The sequence below is a fragment of the Neodiprion fabricii genome, chromosome 3 (assembly GCF_021155785.1).
Source record: "Neodiprion fabricii isolate iyNeoFabr1 chromosome 3, iyNeoFabr1.1, whole genome shotgun sequence".
NCBI lineage: Eukaryota > Metazoa > Arthropoda > Insecta > Hymenoptera > Diprionidae > Neodiprion > Neodiprion fabricii.
Genome location: NC_060241.1, coordinates 130,579 through 153,968, shown reverse-complemented (window position 1 = coordinate 153,968; position 23,390 = coordinate 130,579). Strand labels below are relative to the sequence as shown.

General features: G+C 38.1%; 2 protein-coding genes across 6 annotated transcripts in view; both read right to left on the bottom strand.

Annotated features, from left to right (window-relative positions):
* Window positions 1-232: 232 nt before the first annotated feature.
* LOC124179123 (FERM, ARHGEF and pleckstrin domain-containing protein 1-like) overlaps window positions 233-23,390 on the bottom strand; it is a 32,344-nt gene continuing 9,186 nt past the window's right edge. For 4 of the 5 annotated variants that reach the window (XM_046563226.1, XM_046563227.1, XM_046563229.1 and 1 more), the window contains 10 exons: window positions 5,128-5,315; window positions 4,943-5,068; window positions 3,982-4,357; window positions 3,763-3,872; window positions 3,303-3,443; window positions 3,060-3,214; window positions 2,315-2,442; window positions 1,984-2,147; window positions 1,619-1,878; window positions 233-1,473 (listed from right to left, as the gene is read on the bottom strand). In XM_046563226.1, the coding sequence (XP_046419182.1) occupies window positions 1,365-1,473; window positions 1,619-1,878; window positions 1,984-2,147; window positions 2,315-2,442; window positions 3,060-3,214; window positions 3,303-3,443; window positions 3,763-3,872; window positions 3,982-4,357; window positions 4,943-5,068; window positions 5,128-5,315 (1,757 nt within the window). In that variant the 3' untranslated portion in view covers window positions 233-1,364. The remainder of the gene's footprint in view (window positions 1,474-1,618; window positions 1,879-1,983; window positions 2,148-2,314; window positions 2,443-3,059; window positions 3,215-3,302; window positions 3,444-3,762; window positions 3,873-3,981; window positions 4,358-4,942; window positions 5,069-5,127; window positions 5,316-23,390) is intronic. The other variant, XM_046563228.1, reaches the window with a different exon arrangement.
* LOC124179122 lies at window positions 11,219-21,834 on the bottom strand. The gene is made up of 2 exons (XM_046563225.1): window positions 20,476-21,834; window positions 11,219-20,433 (listed from the first exon to the last, which is right to left on the bottom strand). The coding sequence occupies exons 1-2, from the start codon at window positions 21,805-21,807 to the stop codon at window positions 15,163-15,165; spliced, it is 6,603 nt and encodes a 2,200-aa protein (XP_046419181.1). The 5' UTR covers window positions 21,808-21,834; the 3' UTR covers window positions 11,219-15,162.

Sequence of the window (23,390 nt, the reverse complement as noted above, 5' to 3'; positions counted from 1 at the left end):
CTGAAAAAGAAGGTAACACTTCGTTTTAAGGGGCAGAACCGAGTAAAAAATTTTGCTAATTTTCAGATGGTTGTGCAAAAAATTTCACTGATTGTCAGGGGGAAAGATGATATGTGAAATGTGAATGAGTTTCGAAAATTAAAATTTATACCCCAAAGGCTGAATTTCATTGACTCTTATCGAGTTTTTAATACGGCCACAAAGTAATGTTGAACTAAGTAGGATAAAAGGGAAGGATGCGAAAATGATATCCATCATAAAATGAAATTTGAAAACTTGGTAAAAATGCCACATCAAAATTATTGTTTTTTTTTTCTTTTTTTGTCAACGCAACCTAACAGATAAAACTATACATTATGAAATGTGAATTGGTCCAATTTACGCAGATTAAATTTTGTCGATATGCATATTATATATATATGTATACCTATTTCCTTGTACAATTGGTAATATTGATATACCTATTCATGTACGCAATGCAATATGCAATGATTATATGTACAATTTCTGACGTTATCTACAGGGTAGAATATTGTTTTGATACAGGTTCAGAGAAATCGTTGAATTCCCAACGCATTGATGATGCAATTCGTCACTGTATAAAACTGAATAGAATGCTGTTCATTACCGTACAACCAGCATCCATTTTACTCTTTTTTCATCAATAATTACCAGATGTATTGAACTCCAGTTACTGACTTGTGGTTCGAAGTATCATAATATTGAATTTCTCTCGTGAACAACAAAGTAAGAAATTTTATTTGCCATATTTTAGGAAGATTATACCCGCATACCTACAATTGCCTTTCAATAAATCTCTGTTCAAAACAGAAAAGCTACTTCCTTCTTCTCAGAACAGAATCAGTGTTGGCTGACTTGACTCACTGCGGAGCATTGAGATTCACTCCATATATATTTTGCCAGTCGGGTTGAAGCAGATGGGAAATAGGAGAGCGTTCACTGGGATAGGAGAAATGCGTGCACTTCCTTTTTCTCATGCACTCGTTGTGGAGCGACCTGAGTCTCACACAGTAAGAGAGACAGCAGGTACCGTCCTTCTCTTGAAGTGAAATAATGAAAATATTGGTCGCTTTACTCTTTTGATTGCTACATCAGTTTTGCCAAGATAATAGTTGTAGCTCTAAATTTATTTCTGATATTGGTACGCGTGTGACTATAAATGATAACTCGGTCAGTGTTTGCCAGCACGAGAAGATGCTAGTCGCACAGACAAGTCCAGCTTTACGGTTCATAAGCACTATTCTTACTGGCAAAACTCAGGCCCTGGACTATTGAGTGTGTTGATTTTTACACAACATATCATCAATTTTGCAGTAATTTCTCTTTATTGCTTCTGCTTATTATTACTCAGCTTCGTTTAATCCGTCACGAAATTCACCAACGATTTTCTTGTGGGTAAAACTAACTGATATATGACTATGCTGCGTCGCACTTCCGATAACTTCGATCCATCTACAAATTAAAGATATGTATCATCTAAAAGTACTTCATATCATAGCATGGCAGATTTTGATTCAAGTAAGACTGTAATTTAGCAGCGGGAAATATATTTTGGTGAACCAATGCGCCAAGTTGGAATAAACAAGAAAAAAATTACCTTCCAAATGTATAGTCGCTCTCTGCTCTAAAGAAATAGACATGATTTTTAAATTGCAGCTTAAAGACAAAATCTTTGCTGATCCCATCTTTCTCAGTTGGAGTCGATACTGTATATCCCAGCAATGGCAAACTGGCTAATGGGAAGTCATCTTGATGCGATTTGTAGAAAAACAGACAAAAGTTCGTAAAAACAACCCAAAGCTTTTGCCAGCCATTACAGTTCTTGAATTTCCTTAACAAAAAACCGCTGAGCTGATTCTGAAAGAATATATTTTAGCTACACTGTATCAAGAATTCGATTCAAAGGTGATATTCATAAATAGATGAAATTCTATGTGATATATGTAGTATGGAATCAATTACCTGAAATGCTCTAAGTTGATCACTATAACTTATGCTAGTATTCCGGTGCCAGCAGACGTGAACCGTCGTGTTGCTCCGTTGCGAAGTCTTTGCACCTCCACAATTAGTTCTATCTACCTCTCTTGATCCAGGCTCGTCCGAAACTTCGTCGGTCGAACCTAAGACTATTGACATTGACCAAAAATAAATTTACCCTATATAACTATCATATTTTTCACCTGTATATAAGAGGCAATTTAATGTGTATAGCATCTATGTAAAATTAATACATTTTCTGTTGTGTCCAAAATGGCTAAGAGTTGAAAAAAGGTAATCGTGAAATCTGACTCACTGCAAGATTTGGATGATAAATAAGGACATTTTCCATCTACCGAATCGGTTGCTTGCGCGATAGTCACATTCAGGTCTTCCAGCCAGCGTTCTTTTTCGTCTTCATTGCTTGCCGCGACTGTCAAGGGCCTAGAAAATAAATAGAAATAGTTTCCTTAATAACGTCTTCAAGGCCACTAAAATAGCCACGTCTGATTGTACAATGTATCACAGAGTTTTACTGTGCCAAATGTTTGAAAACTCTATTTTCTTTCGATTAGGCTAGAAGGAAATTACTACACTGACATTTGTTTAACCCCTTGTAGCCCAAAATCATAAATTTTAAAATAAATAGCATTTAAGGACTTGTCATTAATACCTTCCATATGGATTTTGTAGGATCGTATTTAGTTTGTTACAGAAATGTCACAAGGGGCTACAAGGGGTTAAATCTCTGGAGAACGTTACTGGACTGAACACAGAAGGCGTTCATTGGCTGCTTCTCTATGGGACTTACAAAAGTCTGAACTTGCTGCAAAATATCAAACATCACCAATTGACTCTTCAATATAAGGATATTTTTTACGGACTGGTTCATTGTGTATCATTGAGCTTCATAGTTTTTCATCCAATATACTCAGCGTCACGCGTGACGGGGAGACTAAGAATATAACGAGGAAAGTTTCCACATTTCTAGTAAATAATAACGCCATGAAATACATCACTTCCTGCAGCTCATCTCTTCAGATACTAATACAGTTACTCACGAGTTCCCCAATCCATGGATAACAAATGCGAAATCCGTTCCAGTCTTGTTATCTCCATCCTGTATTTTGACTCCCTTGAGGGGTAACTGACCATGGACTCGAAAACACTGTATTGGTTGTTGGGTTCGATACGTATACAGCAAAATATCGGAGAACTGTAGTTACATGGTTAAATTAAATTGTCAATTTGTTTTATCGTGCAGGAAGTCATTGGTTCATCAAAGTATATATGTTACAACATACCAGAAAGAACATCCGCTGCTGATATCCTTTGTTACTGTACTTCTGCAAACAACCTTGTCTAATAAATCTTCGGCCGTCCTGCACGAGATCGTCAAATCCACTTATATCTTTTTGCAATTCGCATAATTGGACCAAATTTTCCTGGCAAAACCAAGAATACGGCATTACAGCAGAGTTTCCGGAAACTAATGAATAATGCAAAGAAACCTTTGTTTCTTAGAATTAAAAAAAAAGCAATAGACTTGAAATCAATTACAAACCGAACATTGTTAAAATTTATCAACTTCTGACATCATTAATATTAGATTGTGATAATTTTTACTTGTTGCAAATTATTGCACAAAGAATTCGCTTTTACTGAAATGTTATTGCAATTGTGTACAGAAAAGTGATGAAATCACGATGCAAGTAATTGATAAATAAAAATGTGCGCTGGCATTGAAACTTTTGTAATATTTACCGCCTGATTCAATACGGTGAGGCCTTCTAACAATGTTTCGCCAAGACGATCCCTTGCTGCTAAGCAGTCTTCAAAATCCGTGTGATCTTTTGGATAATGATCGAGTAGTCCTGTGAAATTTTTTTAAAACTGATATAATTCCAATTCATCGACCGTTCTGAGAATCCTAATGGGAGCTGAGGAGGTTTTTGTGTATTGCCAAAGAACAAAAGAACTTACTATCGATAATGCTATTGTAATGAAGCAACCGCTGTAACGGTTTCAGAAGTAAAGAGCTGAGAGGTAAGTAACAGTGCTTCTGGGATTCGAAATCTCGGCAAAGTTGATCAAACCTCCGTGAAGTTCGTATAGAATACTCGATCTTCTCAAGAGCTGGCATGAGATTTTCTAAATACTGGTCATAGAGCGGAAGTACGTTCAATAAAGTATTGTATAAAAAATCGCCGATATTGTGACGCGCATTCCCCTCCCATCTGGCAAGTCTCGCTTCCATCTCCTGAAGACAAGGTGCGTGTGCATCAGCTAGTAGTTCTATCAAAGCAACGGCTGGACCAGCTTCGAGCTCGGCTTCTCTCGATACTTCCTCTCTGAACCACTGCAAAAATCCTTATGTATACACTATGATATGTATTTTGTATGTAATGTATTTTTCTAGTCATTTGTGCTTTTGATTTGAATTTTTAGCTGTGTAGTTATATTTATATTTATTTATTTTATTTTAATTTGATTTATTTGACTTTAATTTCATTTTATTTTTATATTTATTTTTATTTTTTACCGTTTTTATGTGACCTGACCTACGTTTTTATACTTTTACCATGCTTTCGTCTCCTTGACAGTTCTGTGATTTTATTTCTATCACTGCATTTGTGTGAATTGTTTCTGTGTATCTCTTTTTATGGATCCTGGTGGTTTGTTTAGATTATTTTAAGGTAACTCGAATGTATTTGATTTTTTGAAGCAGTATTCTTAGTTTTCTCAGGTTGGACTTTTTTATTTTTTTTTATTTTTCTGTTTTCATATTTGTTAAACTTGTTTCAGACAGATGTTTCCAAGTTGTCCAATATTTTCATGGAAATTATTATTAAATATTGATATTGATATTGATACCAGAAATTCAAAATTTGCTCACAAACATTTCATCACAATGTGACTAATCAATTAATAAAACTTTTCTTACCAAATTTATGATGTCCAAATCCTTTTTGTATGTTCGTTCAGTCATCAACAACTCTTTGGCAATATAATATGCTTTATCGGTTGGCCATCTCTGCAAATGAAATCCATTGGTAGGTGAAAGAATGATCTATGGGGCAGAGTGTCACTTTATGGATTATGTTGTATACGATACACCATATACTTTACCTTCGTCTTTCTATCTTCAACCTCTCCATTTTTCATTTGCTTGACAGGACTTAGGTCTGGCACGTTTTCTACGCCGTTGGTGCTAATACCCGTACTTCCATTAGGACACTTTTCAGTTTGCGATGAATTGTAAAACGAGTTGTTGTTTTCTTGCTTGTGCACAAGCTGTTGTAACTCTGACTCTGTGTCTGTAAACAGAGGATTGTTAGTCAAATATCTGTAACCAAGTATCAAATCATACTGTAATAATACATTTTTAGTGAACACAGAGAAATTTGGTAATAAAAATGTCATGCTCTAGTGCAGCAAATAAACATCTTCAATTGGAAGTAGGGTGTATTGCAAATGTACAAAAATCGCCCAATATAATTAGACGACAGGCAAAATAAAATTTACTATCAGTAACCCCTTGTATTAGGGAATGAATAGTTTTTCTAAATTATAAAAACTAAAGGGATAAGAACCAGATCAAAAACCTCGCTGTTTGTTTATATTATTCAACTGATGAAAGACTAATCTAGGACTAAAGGCAAGCATCGTCGCTGATTAATTCTGCTCTTAATTAATCTTCAGCTCTTTTCATCATGTCACCTGTACAAGGACACGAATTTGCAAAAATTGGTACTATATTTCGTTACTTAGTTTATTCCCTGTTCATCTTATCACGCCGCATATACTAGTTACGTCACTGATATGCAGGTGATGGAAAAAAGTGTTATTAAACATTAAGTTGAAAAAAGGAAGCTATACATCAAAAGCTGGCATGCATTAAGGTATGATCATCATCATCGTCATCGTCGTCGTCATTGTCCAAGAGCAGAAAAGGCTCCAAGAAGAGTTTCATATTCCCTTAATGTTGAAATATATTCTTAAACCTACAATGCAGCTATATCAATCCATTCCATCTTCTCAGAGTCATTATTTTTGACTGCTCACCACTGTCCAGCTCGTTATTTTTCTACAATATGGCAACATCGAATGCATTGACAGTTAGATAAGCTAGGGGCTTACTCACACGTGGTATTTTCATCCAGTAGACCAACAATTCCAGGAGTGCGGTAAAAATATATATATATATACGAAAAAATAAAAAGAAAACAAACCAAGGCAAAACACTCAATAAAGAATTATCTCCATTCTATAAGAAAGAATATGTTGACTAAACGAAGACGGAAGTAGAAAATAATCCATTAATAGTAATAAACTAACAAACTCAATGGAGATATGATCAATTCTTACGAATATTAAGTTTGTATATAATTTATTATTATCATTATTATGTGTCAATAATCAATGTACAATAGATTTTCTACGTTTGAATATCATTTTTCTTTGCTTCCCAATAATGCCTAGGGAACGCTCTAACAAATGAGTTAACAAGTAGAATTAGAATAATCCGAAATACACAGATTCAAACTGATCAAAAAGTTTGCGTTAAATCGCCTGTTATTTCATCAACACTCAATTAAGTTATCAGTCGGATCCATTTTTTTTTAGAATGAATTGGGTAGATGAATGTTGAAGTAGACAGGTAAGCTACGAGATGTGAAATGCCGTACTCAGATGTAGAGTTGATATTAAAAATCGAAGTTGGTACTGTTTTGCGTATACCCAGTTGGATTCCTTGTGGTTAAATACAAAATGATCTAAAATAACGTTTTGTATGTACGTATATGCATGTATTCGATGCACATTACGTATCTTTGATCCAGTCAATTGCCATACAAACTATGTACAAAAAATATGTTGGTAAGCTGCAGTAAGTCCTCGCATTGATGACAAGAGTTCTACGCATTATATTTTCAGTAATCAAAATCTACACTGAAGGCTGGGGAATATATATTAAATTCAATTTTGTCCCTCGAAGGACGTTTATTACAATTCACGATGCTCACTTCTGGGACAATGTCTCGAAAAATGTGCTTTTTTTCTGAGATTAATGACAGTATGAAAATTGTTCAACTCAGGAAAATTTCTGAGCAAAGCATCGTTTCTATTATAAAACTCTAAGAAGTCTAAAAAGATCAGGTTATTCGATCTACAACAAAGGGCAGGTGGTGATTACGTTTGCCAAATATGAGGACCTGCCAGCAAATAGATTTGATTGGGTAAGGTGTAACTTTTTTATTAGACTAGTGTAAGTGGCAAAGGCAAGCTCTTCCCTTGTTCGTTATATAATAGTTGAGTCACCTCATGTGTCGAAAACGAGAGCAGCTTAGTTAGCTCCAAATTTTCGTTATCAACGTAAATCAACGTGTCTATAGGTGCACTAATGTTCAACATACCATTGTGTCCAATGTGTTTCAAGTTACAACATGCGTATCCAATAATACAAGATTGTAGTTACAGTCTCAACGCTGTGCCGATATATATATATATATATATATATATATATATATATATACACATCAGTCTTACGTTAATACATAATTTTAATATAACGACCATACACTCAAGTGTTGAGGAATTTTATTTCCCATAAGGGTAATGTTTCCATCGCCATACTATGACGTATTCTCAGCTGTTGTTCGATTGACACACCTACCTATCTATAAAAGTAGCCATTCCTTAAACTTGCGTTTCGGATAACTGGAATTGAGTATACCAAAATGGAAATGCGTCAATCGAACAAAATGCCAAGACAAGTGTGCAATGCGGTGATTAACGGCAATCAGTTTAATTTATGTAAATTGTGAGGGATCGCTACGCAATGGTTCACAAGTAGCAACCTGTAGTAGAGATATTTATATTGTGAGTGTACATTATGAAGATGCGGCAAGCTTAGTACCAAACAACACAGGCGCTAGGAGCAATTATCTATATGCAACAGGTCAACTAAAAAAACATCTAAACACACCGGGATCAGAAGACACATTGCAGTGTGTAAAGTTACAGGCTACAAACTACAATGCTTACACAATCGCACAAATTGTAATATTGAATAAATAAATATGGATCCTTTTTTGATATTTTATTCTCTTCTAATTTACGAGTCATAATTAGACTTCTTATCTTGGGAAGACTATCCCGATAAAAATCGGAGAATCAATTCTACACATACTATTCGGCGCAGACCCGTATTTATAGAAATTGAAATACTACCCTTGGAACAATGTTATTGAAAACTTTCAATAATTGTCAACACTTGGTTATTCAAGTGACCGATAATGTGAATTCTGATATATTGCATCGCTGACTTAATAAGTCATCTCAACGTTGTACAAACTTTTTGGCGACAGGTAAATTCTATTCACTGTTATATAATATGTTTCAAATCATTACTAAAACATCAAGGGGATCACGAATTGTTACTGGTTTCAAAAATACACATTGGTGCGAAATACCAATTAGATTCGTATCATCATCAAAATTTGTACAGGTCAAACCTCGATGTCTTGGCACCCAAAGAGACTCAAGAATGGGAAAATTTTCAGAAATTGCAAGTTAGTAAACGACTCGACATAGCAAACGCAATCTTTTTAGTTTTTCATACTTCAAAAGTGATGTAGTTATAAATTAACCGTATACGACTCGAACACTTGTTGTGATTTATGATATCGTAGGTCAGCCCCTTGACTGGTCAGTACTACTGTTGGCAGGAGCACGACTTCTACCAGTATAGATCTACTACGTGTGACAGGAAAGCTATGTAAATGACAAGATAGGAAGGAGCAGGTACTTAATCTTTGAGTCTGCAAAGTTCTCAAGTTGAATAGAAATAAAGAATTGTCTGTCACTCTTATTTTGCAACTAGAAGCGGCACCTTGCTTTCATTTGCCATAGATATTTCGACTGAATACTGAAAAGATGTCGGAAGCTTGAATGTTACACGGCAGCCGTGTGATTCTATCAAGGAAGAACAAAATAAACAATCGTCGCCAACTTATCGTTAAGCCCATCAACAACATAAACTGTACTTTATGAATACTGGTAGAAATGTATCTTTACACCAAGTGCACACTGAGCATGTCTTTTTTTACTTGCTGAATCACGTTTCTCTGTGACTTAAAAACAAGCACTAATTATAATAATATAATAATGGAATAACATGAGCATCTAAGCAACACCGACTAATGTGGGAAAGTTGATATTATTGTCGGTAGATTGGTTGTTTGAATTTTTGCTTCCTGTGTCGTGGTACTCAACTTTATACTCCCACCACCTTGGCTCATTGAGGGTAAGCCGGTACGAATCGGTTGGTGAGAGAGCACGGCGATGCATGAACCATTGCGTTACGCACCTGGCACACCTGATAGGGTACGTGGCACGCTGGAGAATTGACATAGCCATTTGAACATGTCCAACGGTTGTAATCACCACCTGTCAAAAGCGGTAAGTTGATCAAAAAAAAAAAAAAAAAAAAACCTGGGTAGCAGTATACAATTAATGATTGGCACGTTTTTCGTCTACGAAAAATATCCACACCAAAACCTTGAGATCATTCGTCCTCCCTCAGCTAGACCAAAAGTTATGTTCTACTTGTGTTATCCGATGTAAAAATCACATTTATTATTGCAATGACAGTCGGAATATAAACAAGGAATACTCTCAACTTATGGGAGTGAGATTCTTAGAACGTCTAGATTTCGTGGTAAAATTGGACACAACTCTGTAAGCACATACCTACATGTGACTGAATAAGTAGACCAAATCCGACAGTAATTTTAAACAAGACTGTGAAGCAAACACGCAGGGAACTTTTACCGCGTGATATACCAAGTTGGTCAAGGTAAGTCGCTTGGACTTCGAAATTGATATTGAGAGATGTTCCAACCAACGATTTCAGATGATTGGTCCGAATAGTAAATGACTAATAGCGACGGCACTCTTTTCTACTGTTTGTAATACATACACATGTGTTCATTTTAGCAACATAGTGTAAACTAAACATTGGTATTCAACTCTTTATCATACAGTGATTGTATACTGATTATTCAACAATTGAGCAGCTGATATCAAGACATTTCTTTCAAATTGACACGGTTTAAGTGTTACGGAATTAAGTGTGCTCTATTCGTTACGTGCTGATACCTTGTCCCCTGCCAGCAAATGACCTCATTCGCAAAGATACACGTCAGAACAAATAATATAATATATATTAGTGTCTTCCATAATGGATTATAATGGTTGAATCTGTGTCCTCTTATTTTTTTCATACACAACAAAACTGATAACAGTTATGATTTGGAAAAAATTTGGTGAAACGACTTCGTAGATAATAAATTTCGTTAAAAAAATTTGTGCGTAAAATATGTGCGACGATGGTAGCACGATGATGCAGGAATACAAAAAAATGTTTAAAAATAGGTGAAATCAACAGTTCATGCATTTGGATTATGTTTAAATAGGCAAAAGCTAAAAAATGAGCACGGCCTAGTATTGACATACTTGGTTCAACGGTAAAGCAATGTCAACCATACTTCAACAATTTAATGGTTAATTTCATTCGATTGTTTTCTGATTTATTTCAATCCTCTAGCTGTAACCGTAAATGTATGTGGCTTTCAAGATTGATCAGATCCAATATGTATATTGGCGCAGACCACTAGATACTTTTCAAGTGTTGTTTGTTGCTTACGAGTCATCACATCAAAGCTTTTTATACCGAGTATATTTTATAAAGCGGAGCCTTTTGGCGGCACTCTATGTGATTCCTGACCTAGCGCTAATCACTGTGCCCACCCTTCTCACGGGAGTTCGCATACGATTAGCTAATTATCCTCGGTATAATCTTGCACCTATATCATATATGTATATCGATTTATATGGTTAATATATATATATATAGATGTGTGTGTGTGTGTGCGCGCGCGCGCACACACACACACACACACACACACACACACACACACACACACACACACACACACACACACACACACACACACACACACACACACACACACACACACACACATATACACACACACACACACATATATATATATATATATATATATATATATATATATATATATATATATATATATATATATATATATATATATATATATATATATATATATATATATATATATATATATATATATATATATATATATATATATATATATATATATATATATATATATATATGGTATATGCATATGTGTCGCGTATGTGTATAGTGTAAAAATTATGTATTATCTTGACAGAATTACTGTCTTATATGGGAGTACATTGAAAATTGAAAAACTATAAACGACCTAATCTAGAGTAAAATTGGGAACACTGAGAATTGAGTAGTCTACGTAAAATATGATCAAGACCACTGTAGAATCGTGCGATGATCGACAACGTACGATTACTACAAATCGTTACTTTATCAATTATAATGCTATTTGGCAACGAATGTAAATTCTATTTATATTGCATTTTTTTTTCGTTCACGTATCTATGTATCATTGAACCTGCTCTAATTTGCCGTTGTATAATTGCGGCAGAACACCATGTTCAATATAATGCGTAATAACGTTTGTGCAAGAAGGATAGGCACGTAAAATAAAAAGTCTCGCGTTTGCTTATACATTACATAATCAATCCCAAACTTGCGACATAGTTAGTTGAATGCTCGTTTGCCATAATTTATAGATTTCAATTAATTACATAGGACATGGGTTATAACTTGACCTTGGCTCACAGCATAGGTGATGCCAAACAACAATTTCCTGGATTGGGGATAGAAGAAATATTTCTCTGTCATATGTTATGAGCATTAAGCAGGCGCAAGTAGCTTATCCTTCCAGTTTCGTGTGAAATAATACTTTGTAGCTGTCCACTTTATCTAACGTGTTGGCAAATTCAAATTCTACATTACTTATGCTATATGCTGCAACGAATCATAGAACGCCTGCACAGACAGTTTAATTATGAATTTGAACTTATTAATTATGCCATTTCAAAATCGTGTTTCAGTATAACTGTAATTCAGCCTGGCACTAAATTAAACAGCGATACAAATATCAGAAGATAACAATGTAAATAGTCAGTAAAAACACTAGGCACCATTTTACCTGAATTTGTCATATTTCTTGATAACTTTGCTCATTATTTTCAAGGTAACTGCATAGAGTAATAGGTTAGAGAATAAGCAACGATTCAATTGATGTTTATTCCAGGTCTTGTCAAAACACTAAACGTGTCCCATTCAAGCAAGAGTGTATTGTTCGAATATGGATACATTGGGATTCAATTTTAGCAGTTCGGAATAGGGTAAAGCAATTGATTTCAACTACATCGGGAATAACACATAATCCTTGTTGAATAGTTATCGAGAAATCTAAAATAATACAGAAAGTAATTTTTGGTGGTCTAGCTTTCTGTACAGTTTCTATAAGAGAATCCCAGAGAATTGCATTGTGGACATGTTCGTATCGCGCAAAATACACTACGTGTAAAATTTTTGATGGCCTAATTCTAATCAACTCTCTAACAGAGAGGTTTGGATGATCAAAATCCAGCAAACGGAGTATAATGACGTACGAGTATAGTTTCGATATAACTAGTGGCCGCAGAATGAGATCTGGTTGAAGTATAGTGACAAGACAAAAGCAGCTTATCAATTCAAGTACTCATACACATATCGCTTTGCTTTGATATAGCGATAGATGTATTGATATTGCCTCAAATACCCTACACTGTGCCAATATAAACTCGCAGATATGCGGGTAGGATAAAGAAACCTACGCTAATATCACCACAATAAAGAAAAGATGAAATCCTTACTCCGACTAAGAAATCTAATTTGAGCAATATATGACCTACTACAAGAGAAATGTAGGGAAAACAATAGGTTACAATATTTATATATACTGAATTGAATATATATAATATATTGCGTTACCATAAATGTCGCTTGAAGCAGACCCTTGCAACTCGTGCGTTCACCACCTGCGTCTACACATGTTTTTGCTTGTGTATACCTTGGTGCAATGGGTGAATGTGTGGCTTGGAAGGAACCATTTCTAGACGCATTCACAGTATGTATGTACATTTCTATGCACGTATAATTCGTATGTTCGAATCGTTACAGTTTCAACAGTTAATCAAGGATCACGATGATTGTCATTCTCAAAAAATCAAATAACATCATCAAACCTGCATCATAATCCTAAAAACTTGAATACGTGTTATTTTAATGTAATTTTTTTTTCAAAGTAATAAGTTCGTATTTATCTCAGAAAACCTATTGTTAATTCCGTTAGTGCTAGGATAATATTCATCTAAAACATTAATTATTAATAAAGCATTGTCTAAGTCTTGTTCCTTGGTATGTATTTTTCCATTATGAAATTGATGGTTGGTCAGAACACCATCGGGGCTCAGGTTTGGTTCAACAACTTCATGTCTCAGAACTGAGTTTAACAACATCGTCTTCGACAACTGGATTCAAAAACTTGGCAACTCAGAATTTTATCTAGAATCATCATATCTCACAATTTGATTTAAAACCACTTCACCTCAGAATTCGGATCAGCATCATCGTATCACCAGTTGACATTTCGATCGCATGATTCTCGAGGCTGTGCCGCTGCTAAGCATATGATTTTTGAAAGAATGAGGATGCTGATCAATTTATAAACTGCGTCCAAGATTTAATATTACTGTAGTCAATAATAAATCGGCATGTGGCATTTTCACTTCGATTCAGAAATTACTGATTATGAAGGCCTAATGAGCGGTCCTGGCATTTCTTTAGGAAAAACAACTAATTGTAAGACCCAAAAGTGCGTTAACAATTCCGCTCTCTCAACAATTCCGCTGGTGAAAAACATACATACTCACTTCAATGATTCAGTAGTATGTACGTAAATGGAACACAAAGGTACGAAATTTACACTTTTTCGCGCGTTATTATCGAAAGGGTCGAAAACGAGAGTTTGTAACAGAGTGGGGGAACCGAGATTATGAGAAATGTATTTCCCTCACAGCCTGTGAGTGACTCTATTGAAAGATTGCACCATAGTTCAATTTACCATGTGGACTCTACTTGTCTGTACAGATATAAAACAATATACATAAGCCTTAATTGTATTGTTGATTTAATTTGTTTGCCTGTTGCTTTGAATATGATTAACGAAGTAATTTTATAAAAAAATTGTTATCTAGAGACTAATGCTATAATTATTTACAATCATAAGCAGTATTAATTTGCATACACAAAGCAAATATGTATATGCTCCAAAATCGAGTTATGATTAAGTAAAGTAATATTAAATTTTAATAATCGCAATTCATAACTTAACCAGCATGGTTATTATTTAAAAAGTTACGTACTCAGCGGTCGCGTACCTCAGAAAATTTCGTGAACGAAATGTTAACTCGAGGTACGTTGATGTTGAACCAAATTGTAAGATACAATTGTCTTTAAGTCAATTCCGAATTAAATTCTGTGATATAATATTTCTTAATCCCATTGTCGAATATAAGGTTGTTAAGCCAAATCCTGAGATAAGATGTTGTTAAACCGAATCCTAGGATAAGAGTTTGTTCTATTCAGCCGTCGAAATTACGCTAGATATTATTGCAGTAATTTCGAACCAATGATATTTTTCATGTAACACCTGTTACTTAGCATATCATTGTAGCCCGTATTTTCTTGCATGTTCCGACGCTCTAACAATCTAAGCAGTTAATAGTGTCAATGAACGTTTCCATATCTAATTCCTTGCAGGTACTACCTTCCAACAACTGTAACAATTTATGTCGTACGAAATTAAACTTAAAATACGTCATTTTGTAATGAAAATGGAAATTATCGATTAGCTTCATCGTCATGATTGATCTTATGAACGTATCTATAGAAATTAAGGCATACCATATTGTAAAAGTATCTTGCTTTCCTGTGCAAGGTTTATTTTGAGTTCTGATATTTCTCTAATTTTGCTATTCATTCTATTGTTTGTCAATCTCTGTGTCGACTCTCATCGAACACTAGCATATATAGAGCAGTACACAATATCTTTCGTTGCTTGGCTTGAGTACTCGAACAGCCTCAATCGGCAAAGAAGCACGACGTATCATCCATTTTCAGACTTATTCGGGATTTCGTTCTTGATGATGCCTGTTATTTCCTGTAACAAATAACTCTTCGTCGTCAATGTCCAAGCTTTGTTCGGGCAAAAGTGGTGGTGGAATATTTGCAACGTCGAAGCTCGAATCGGTACTTGATACAATTTGCTCATCCTTCAACTCGAGATCAACCGTCACTCGGTGTCGTCGTTTGATATTTTGTTGCCGTTTTCGTCTAAAGGCACGCGCTCCTCTTTCTGGTGTATGCCCAGGGCTCTCCATACTGGAGGACGTGTCCCCTTCACTCTGCGGGCTCCTGCTCGACGAGTAGGCCATAGTTTTGGTTCTGATTTGTGCCTTCATTTGCATTGGGGGGCTGGAAGTCGTAGATTCGCCGCTCAAACTGGTCGTCGAATAATACGGAGTCGATTTGGCTCTGATTGGAACAATGACGGGTCGTTGGGTCGATTTCGTCCCGTGTCTAAGTTCTATACCAGACTCCGAGTAGCCTCTGTCAAATTTGTTGAATGGTTTTTCATGGAAACGTTTCTGGAGTTTCTCTTCCAACGTTTGTTGGTCGTCTATAGACCGGTCATATTCGTATCTGGTGTGAGATGCTAGGCTGGCGTATCTTTCGTGCATATCCTCAGAGCTGTCGCCTCTCGTTACTTCCATTCGCACTTGATCGCCGCTCGAATACTTCATAGCTGGCACATTGTCATACAATTGTTCATCGCTTTCCTCAGGTATCGCCCCCGGGTTGTCGGTAATCAGTGTGAGATCTGTCATATGTTCAAACTCGTTTATACTGTCGTCGTATGCATTTTGAAAGGATATTTGCGGCGGTGAAATATCCGTGAAAATTGGCCGCGGTATATCTGTTTCCTCATACTGTGAATCATCGAACTGATGTTTATCGAATTGGCTCTCAACAAACTTTCTAGCCTCGTCGAATTGAGCAGCCTCATAGTTCCTCACCTCGCTATATCTCACAGAGTCCTCAAATTCTATTGCGTCCCCGTACGAACCATCTGAGAATTGACATCGGGCGAAATCTTGCCGCTCTAACTGACTGTGCTGTTGTTGCTGCATGTTACCAAACCTGACTCCGTCTAAGTCTGTGACATCACCCTTTGCCCCTGATGAACTATCTATGTGCCGGCACCGTGAATTGGGTCGCATGCTTGTAATACTTTTGTCAGAAGTCGTAGTATCGCTCTGACTTTTTTCTGTAGCGACCACTCCGTAATATTGTTGCGGCACAATCGTCGTGCTGCCTGACCAATCGGATATCGACGCCCCCAATTCCGCCAGCGAATTGTCATCAGACTTGGTACCAGAATACTGACAAAATTGCCTAACAGTGTTATTTGAACTTGACCACTCCGACATTGACAGCCCCATAGATGTATCCTCGCTGTGAGATGATCCGGTGATATAGGAATTTGATTTTGGTTTAACAGTTATTTTCACGGTTCCGTCAACGGTAGTAGCAGACATAGAGCTTTGTCCATCCTCCAGAAGAGTCGAGTGCAAATCATCGTGTAAGGTTCTGTTTTCATCGCTCGAATCGGTATCGTTTCCGATATTGTTCGGCGTGTCTGTACTATCGGTGACCGTTACTTTAACAGCTTCCTCTGGCTTTATTTCCATGTAAAATGTTTCAACGTGACTGACGACGGGCGTATCGAAGAGCGGAGAACTAGGTGGGGACGGCCATTCTTCCGAGGCTTGCAGCTGCAGTCGCGACTTTACATTCGGCGATCTGCCCTCATCTTCCTGATCATTAATTACGTCGATGGGAATGTCGGGGAGCTCCGACGATGTTCTCCGATCATCTGAAACAGACGGCAATGCGGTACCGGATGGCGGATCGGAAGACAACGAAGGCTGATGATCGCTAGATATTAATGATTCGTCATCCAAGCTTGGCGACCTTGAACTGGGTTTGAACGAGTCCTCCATTTCACTTTTGTCTTGCTCCGAGGTGGTAGAACGTTCGGATATTCGTGATAGTGTTCGTGAAAGGCAAAACGCGCCGCCATAATTTGCCAAAATATCTGGCCCCATTGGATAACCAAATCCTGAGGGAAAATCAATCAAATCTTCCTGAAAACTGTCCTCATTTTGCCCGTTACTGTCTTCTGAGTGCGATTGATGGTGGTTGCCATCGTCCGGTGGAAACCACCCGTCCTCCAAACTGGAACTGCCAGAACTCTCCAGGGGAAATGGCTTCCACGTTGAGCTCAGCTCTGGTTTAGGTATGGGAAACGAACTGCTACTACTCTCCTCCTCCTGAGATCCATCCTTCCGAGTCTCTTTCATAATGGCAATTTCTTTCCTATCTAATATTGGTTGTACCCGACCAATTCCGAGAGGGCGTGCTATGGAACATGAACTGGAATCCGGATCTTCCCGATCCGGTGTCCAGGTGTTAGTTTCTTCACTCCCGGAACGTTCGGTGCTTAATCGTAATTTTCTTTCAATGGGCAAGTGATTTGGGTCTGACGCCTCTTTAGTGTCTGCTGGAAATGGTTCATCTTCTGGCAGTGCTTCGATGATCTTTTCGTCCTCCTTTTTCATATCTAGGTATTCCGATGTCAATTGTACTTCTACTAACGTTTTTTCGTCTACTTTCGCAACACCGTAGTCCGGTGAGCTTACCTCACTGTCATCACCTCGTACTTGAGATTCCGGAGCGTCTAGTGTATCTTCGCTTGTATCTCCCGAGTCTAGACGTGATTTCCGTCGATTTATATCGATTACGTCAGTTGTTAAATCATTATCAGTTTCAATAACAAGTTCGTCGTCTGAACATTCTTCTATTGATATTTGTATAAATGCCTTGATGGTGTCTGTATTCGGATCTGGCGAAAATTTCAAGATCTCTGGAATAAGCTCATTTTTTTCCGTATCAGCTGTGCATTCCAAATTTTGGATACCCGACGTAGATTCTATGTACGGTGGATGAGCTTTAACAGTTTGTATTTTGAGTAACGTGTCGTTTGTCTCTTCCTTGTTTTCATCTAAAGTGTCACTGTTGCAAGCTGCAATTTTGTACTGCTGGGGTGAAGCGTTTTTTTCGTGATTCCAGTCCCTAGCTCCAGTGTTCCAGCTATCCGGTCCACTAAAAAATTCGGTTTTAGAGTTTATTTCGAAAATGGAAGGGGAATGTTTATCCAGATATGGCATATTGCTTATGGGGACATCCCTCCCAGATAATGGACCTTTAGGTTGGGCATTTTCTTGAAGAGCCTCTACCTCAGCACCGGATTCAATCGAACTTTGGTCAATAAATTTCGTCGTTGAGCCCAAATTGTCGATTTTTCTGTCAGTAACAGGTATTTCTCTGGAATTATACAAGTGCACAGATTGAACTTGACTCTCCTGTTCATACGGGATTAAATCTGGGCAAATAACAATTTCGTTGCATTCGGTCAATGGTGATTCGAGATATTGTGCCGAAGTCTCTGTGACAGATAATGAGTCTGTTAACATTTCTGGTATAGTCGTGTGATCCGTACTTTCAGATTTGTGGTTAGGAGATGCCTCCATCTGCACAGACTGAAGAGGTTTGAAAATTTGATGACTTTCCAAGTTTTCGTCACAAACAATTTCGTGCTCTACCAATTCTTCGGTTGTATCGACTGTATCATCTTTGCTAGAAAATGCATTGACTGGCGGCAGCCTATGGACCGAAATAACAGGAGCATCTAACGATTTTGCCCTTCTCTGTGCCGTCGGAGACTGGGTAGCCCCCTGTCTTTGGAGCGTACCGAGCCCACTACCTTCCGACAGTCCGAGACGTGCACGAGCAAAGAGTATTGGCACCTGTCCGGGTTTGCGCATAACTGTCGAACTTTGGCATAACTCTTGGTTATTTTGATATTTCTTCATTGAATTTTCCGAAACTGTTTTTCGTTCACCCACATCGGCAACCGATTTAGTTTCAGAGTTAATCGGTGATGCTCTCACCTCGTTATTAACGACTGGTCGCGACACATCTGTTTCTGATTTCATCAATCTCACCCCTTGACAATATTCGCTTTTACTCGTGCCCTTGACGCTGCTAACTCTCTTTGGGGATACCTTTTCGGTAGAATCCTTTTTTTCTGTACTCCCTAAACTTTTCGAAATCCCGAGAAACTTTGGTCTCGGTTTGTCGATCTTCGAATTACTGGGACCTTTGATCAACTCGTCGTCAACGGATGTAGATTTCACTCGTGACTTTTTAAATTCATCCTTCTCGTCTTTGGAATTAGAAAACGACCTGTCGGACAGGCGCGTCACCGACTTCGACCTTCCTTTTTGTACAATACTTATTTCTGGTTCAACGTCCGTTGAGTCTATTATAATAATCTCCTGTGGCATTTCACCTATTTTGAGTTTGGATTTGCCTACCTTTGAATTTGCAGGTGACGTTTTCAATTCCTTTGAAGCAGTTTTTTTGAACGACGGCTTGTCACCCTCTAGAGATTTCGATTGCTTTTTAAAATCTTTTTTCCCATCAGACTTGCAAAGCCTTGATTTTTTTGGCGAAACATCCTGAATAAAAGATTTACTTTCTAGTTCTGGAGAAAGCAAAGTATCAATGGGAGCTTTTTCTTCGGCTAGGGATAAAGACTTACACCGCAATGGTTCGGCATGAGGTCTCGAAATGAATGGAGTAAATTCAGGGACCTTGAGACTGTCTAGCGCCGGCTTCACAGGTACCTCGTCTAAAGGTAGATCGGCAACAGGATCGACAAAATCGTCAAAACCTGTATCGATGATCATAGGTTTGCTTAATTTTGAGGCCGAGTTTTTATTTATCTCTGTAAATCTCGATTCAATTTTATCCAGTATGCGTTTCGTTTTTTCCGGTATGCTCGGCTTTTGCAACAGTCTTGATTTTTCTAGCAGCTTAGATTTATCGGTGAGTATAGATTCTGTTTCAAGAACCCTTACCAGTCTTTCGGTTTCTACATTTTCACCGCCTCGTTTGCCATTCTCCTGACATTCCGAGCTAATAATTTCCATCGGTGCTCGCGATGATTGATCAACATATGAGGTCTGTGGCACTGAATTTTGTTGAGATGATAGCACCTGTTTATCTGGGATACCTAGATCCTCGGCAAGTCTTTGCTTAATCGGCAAAGGTGGTTTGACGGAATCGTTAACCTTCAACGGAATTTCCGGCAATGGGACATTTTCAATGCTATCCTGTTTCTCTAAACTATCATCTGGAACATTGAGCTTTTCTTTTTCTCTTCGTTCCAGTTTCTGTTTTATTTGCAGCCCTACAATATCCATCAACCTGGGACTCGGTTGTTCCTCGAGCTGAGACGTCTCCAGCAAATCTGTTTGACTGCTCGGTTTACCGGAATTTTGACTTCTCGGTACACGAACCGGTGATCTTCTCTTTTCAACAGCAGAAACGATAACCAAGTGGGATTCAATCGGGGAAAGCTTGTAAGACTTTTTCTCAATCGGCGGAACAACTTTGACATTAGGTTCAGTTGGCAGTAACTTGGAAGACTTTTTATCCAGACTAGAGGATTTACTATTTACTGTTAGTCGATCTTTAGCAACGGCTTTCGACCCGATTCTGTCCAATGACAAAGATCTTGAGGATGCTTGAGAATTTGACGACAACTTGATCCCACTTTTCACAGGACTTTTATCAGCTGGGGTAGCGTTAGAGACGATGAGTTTTTGATCTGTGGGAGAAAACTTAGAAACAGGACTTGATATGCTTTTATTTTTCCCAGAGACACTCGGGCTTGGTTTGACTCTATCAGGGCTTATCAAAATACTCTTTGGCCGTTCAGGCGACAAGGCAGGTCCTTCTTCGAGCGCAATTAATTTCTTCACATCTAAAGAAGACGAGTCAGCCACTGATTTCAAGGGTAGCTTGAGCAAATCTTTGGCTAAATTTTTCACACCGTTTTTTGAAGTCTTTCCGTTTTCTGATTCTGACTTCTCATCTGAGGCCGTACCGTTCATAACGTGACGTTTGTGCAAGGTATATGGAATGTCCACATTGTATTTTTGGGTACGTGTACCTTCTAAAAATGCATCCTCGTCCCCAGAATCTGCTGGAGTTAAGTCAATGGACTTCTGATGGGTCAGCATGTGTCGTTTACTATTGGACCCTAATCTTTGTCTTGCCGGATTAGGGTCACTCTTGGTACGTTCAACTGTGTTATGAATTGGCAAGATAGCATCGTCGAAGCCCAACACAACACCGCCAACGATCATGGGATCATATTCAGCAAATACAGATCCCTTTGTTTTTTCTTCCGTAATGTCCGTCACTAACTCGGAGCGGAACTCTAGAAGTTGTGAGGACAACGCAGCTTGGCGATCCCTTTCCCGCCGCTCATCGTCTTTTCGTGCCTTTTCTAAACTCTTCCAATCATCTCGCTCACGCGGTTTTTCCTCAGACTTCCCTCTTTCCGGCGGATTTCTATCCGTATTTGTTACCTTGCCATTCTGAAATTCGCGAGTATCTAATGTATCGGCACTTCCCTTTAGCTCGTTATTCTGTCTGTCAAAATGTTCCGAACTCTTTTTATCCCTCGCATCTAAATGGTTCAAACTCCGCAGTTCACGCGGGTCTATCTTCTCCAGATTCTTTTTCTCGATATTCTTTCGCTCCTTCGAACTCAGCCTTTCCGAACTTTTCATTTCGCGATGTCTATCCTTCGAATCTGAGTGGTCCAGCACACGTCTATCATGTGAGCGTAAACACTCGATAGCCTTGATATCAAAGTCGAACGCAAGATGACCTGGATAGTCAAGTCGTTCGACACTCTTGCCTCTCGGTTCTTTAAATCCTAGCCGTTCAAACGGACTTCTATTACCTGAATCAAAACGCTCCAAAGTATGCCTTTGATTGTAGTCAATTGTGTTCATAGCATGCATTCGACACGCTTCGCGAGAATCGAAATGACATCCCAATGTCCCCCCTACGGGCTCTTTTCCATCATGATTCGAAGGAAGTTTGTCTTTAAAACTACATAAAGAACTTGAATCATCCACAGATTTAATACAGTTATTCGATTCCTGTAAATCTAAACATTCAATACTTCTACATCGCAATTCCCGGTTTCGCTCAATCAAATCAACACGCTCGTAGCTCCTCTCAATACAATCTAGTCGCTCAGAACTATTACGGGATTCTTGAGAACCGCTTCGATCTGTATTATCACGCTTACGATTATATTCCCGAAGGTCTAACCTCTCCATACTCTTACGGACATGCGAATCTAACCTATCCATCGACCTCCGTTCTCGCGAATCAGATTTCTCTAATCGTCTAGCCTCCCTAGAGTTTTCCCTTTCGATTCGCTTCCTCTCCTCCTTCTCTAAGCTCCTACGTTCCTTCTCCTGCATTTTAGACAATAGCTTTTCCATTTTTGCTTCTGTTTCGCGTGTCTTTCTCTCCCTGGATCTGTGACCCCGGCCTAAGCTGCCAGTTTCTATATGCAAACGTGGCGATCGGTCCTCCAAACTTGCAATACTCTTTGCTCTGGTCGTTCTACGAATTCCCCGACCTATTATATACTTATCCAGGTCAACAGGACTAAGATCATCGTCAATTCTAGACTTAGGACGCATAATTCCTTCATCCCTTAGGACCTCCGAATCAACATGGGTAATTTTTGTTTTCTGTTTCAAATTCTTAAGTTCGTTCAGTAAGTTGACCTTTTGTTTTTGGACTTGAGTAATTACAGGATCAAAGTGATGCATAATGTTTACAGTTTGCTGATCGCGAGAATCTACATCTACATGCATTGTTTCAAACTTTCGATGAATCTGTGTGTTAGATCTTTGAATTTTAGATTCGGTTAGTCCTATGTCGGATTCGGATCTGAGAGCTGTGGGATGCCAATCGTTCGCCATTTTTTTCATACACTTTATATCCGCGAGCACGGATTTAAAGTGCTGTCTATCGGAAGACTTGACGGATTTGTGCTTAATAAATGCGTCTGTTTCCGAGTCCATCTCGAATAATTCATGTTCAATACCTTCGTCGGAATTTTCCGACGCTGGCTCGTCTCGAGGACTCGAGTCGGACTCGGGGTACTCAAATTCGTGTTCACGTTCCAACAGTTCATAAGAATCGTGGGATAAATCATCGTGTGAGAGATCTCCGGCTGGGCCGGACTCCTCATGTCCAGATTCGGTGGACAATGATGAAGTGCCAGGATAAGAGCTGCTATAAACTTTATCCGGTATCGGGTCATGGTCAAGGGATGGTAATTTCG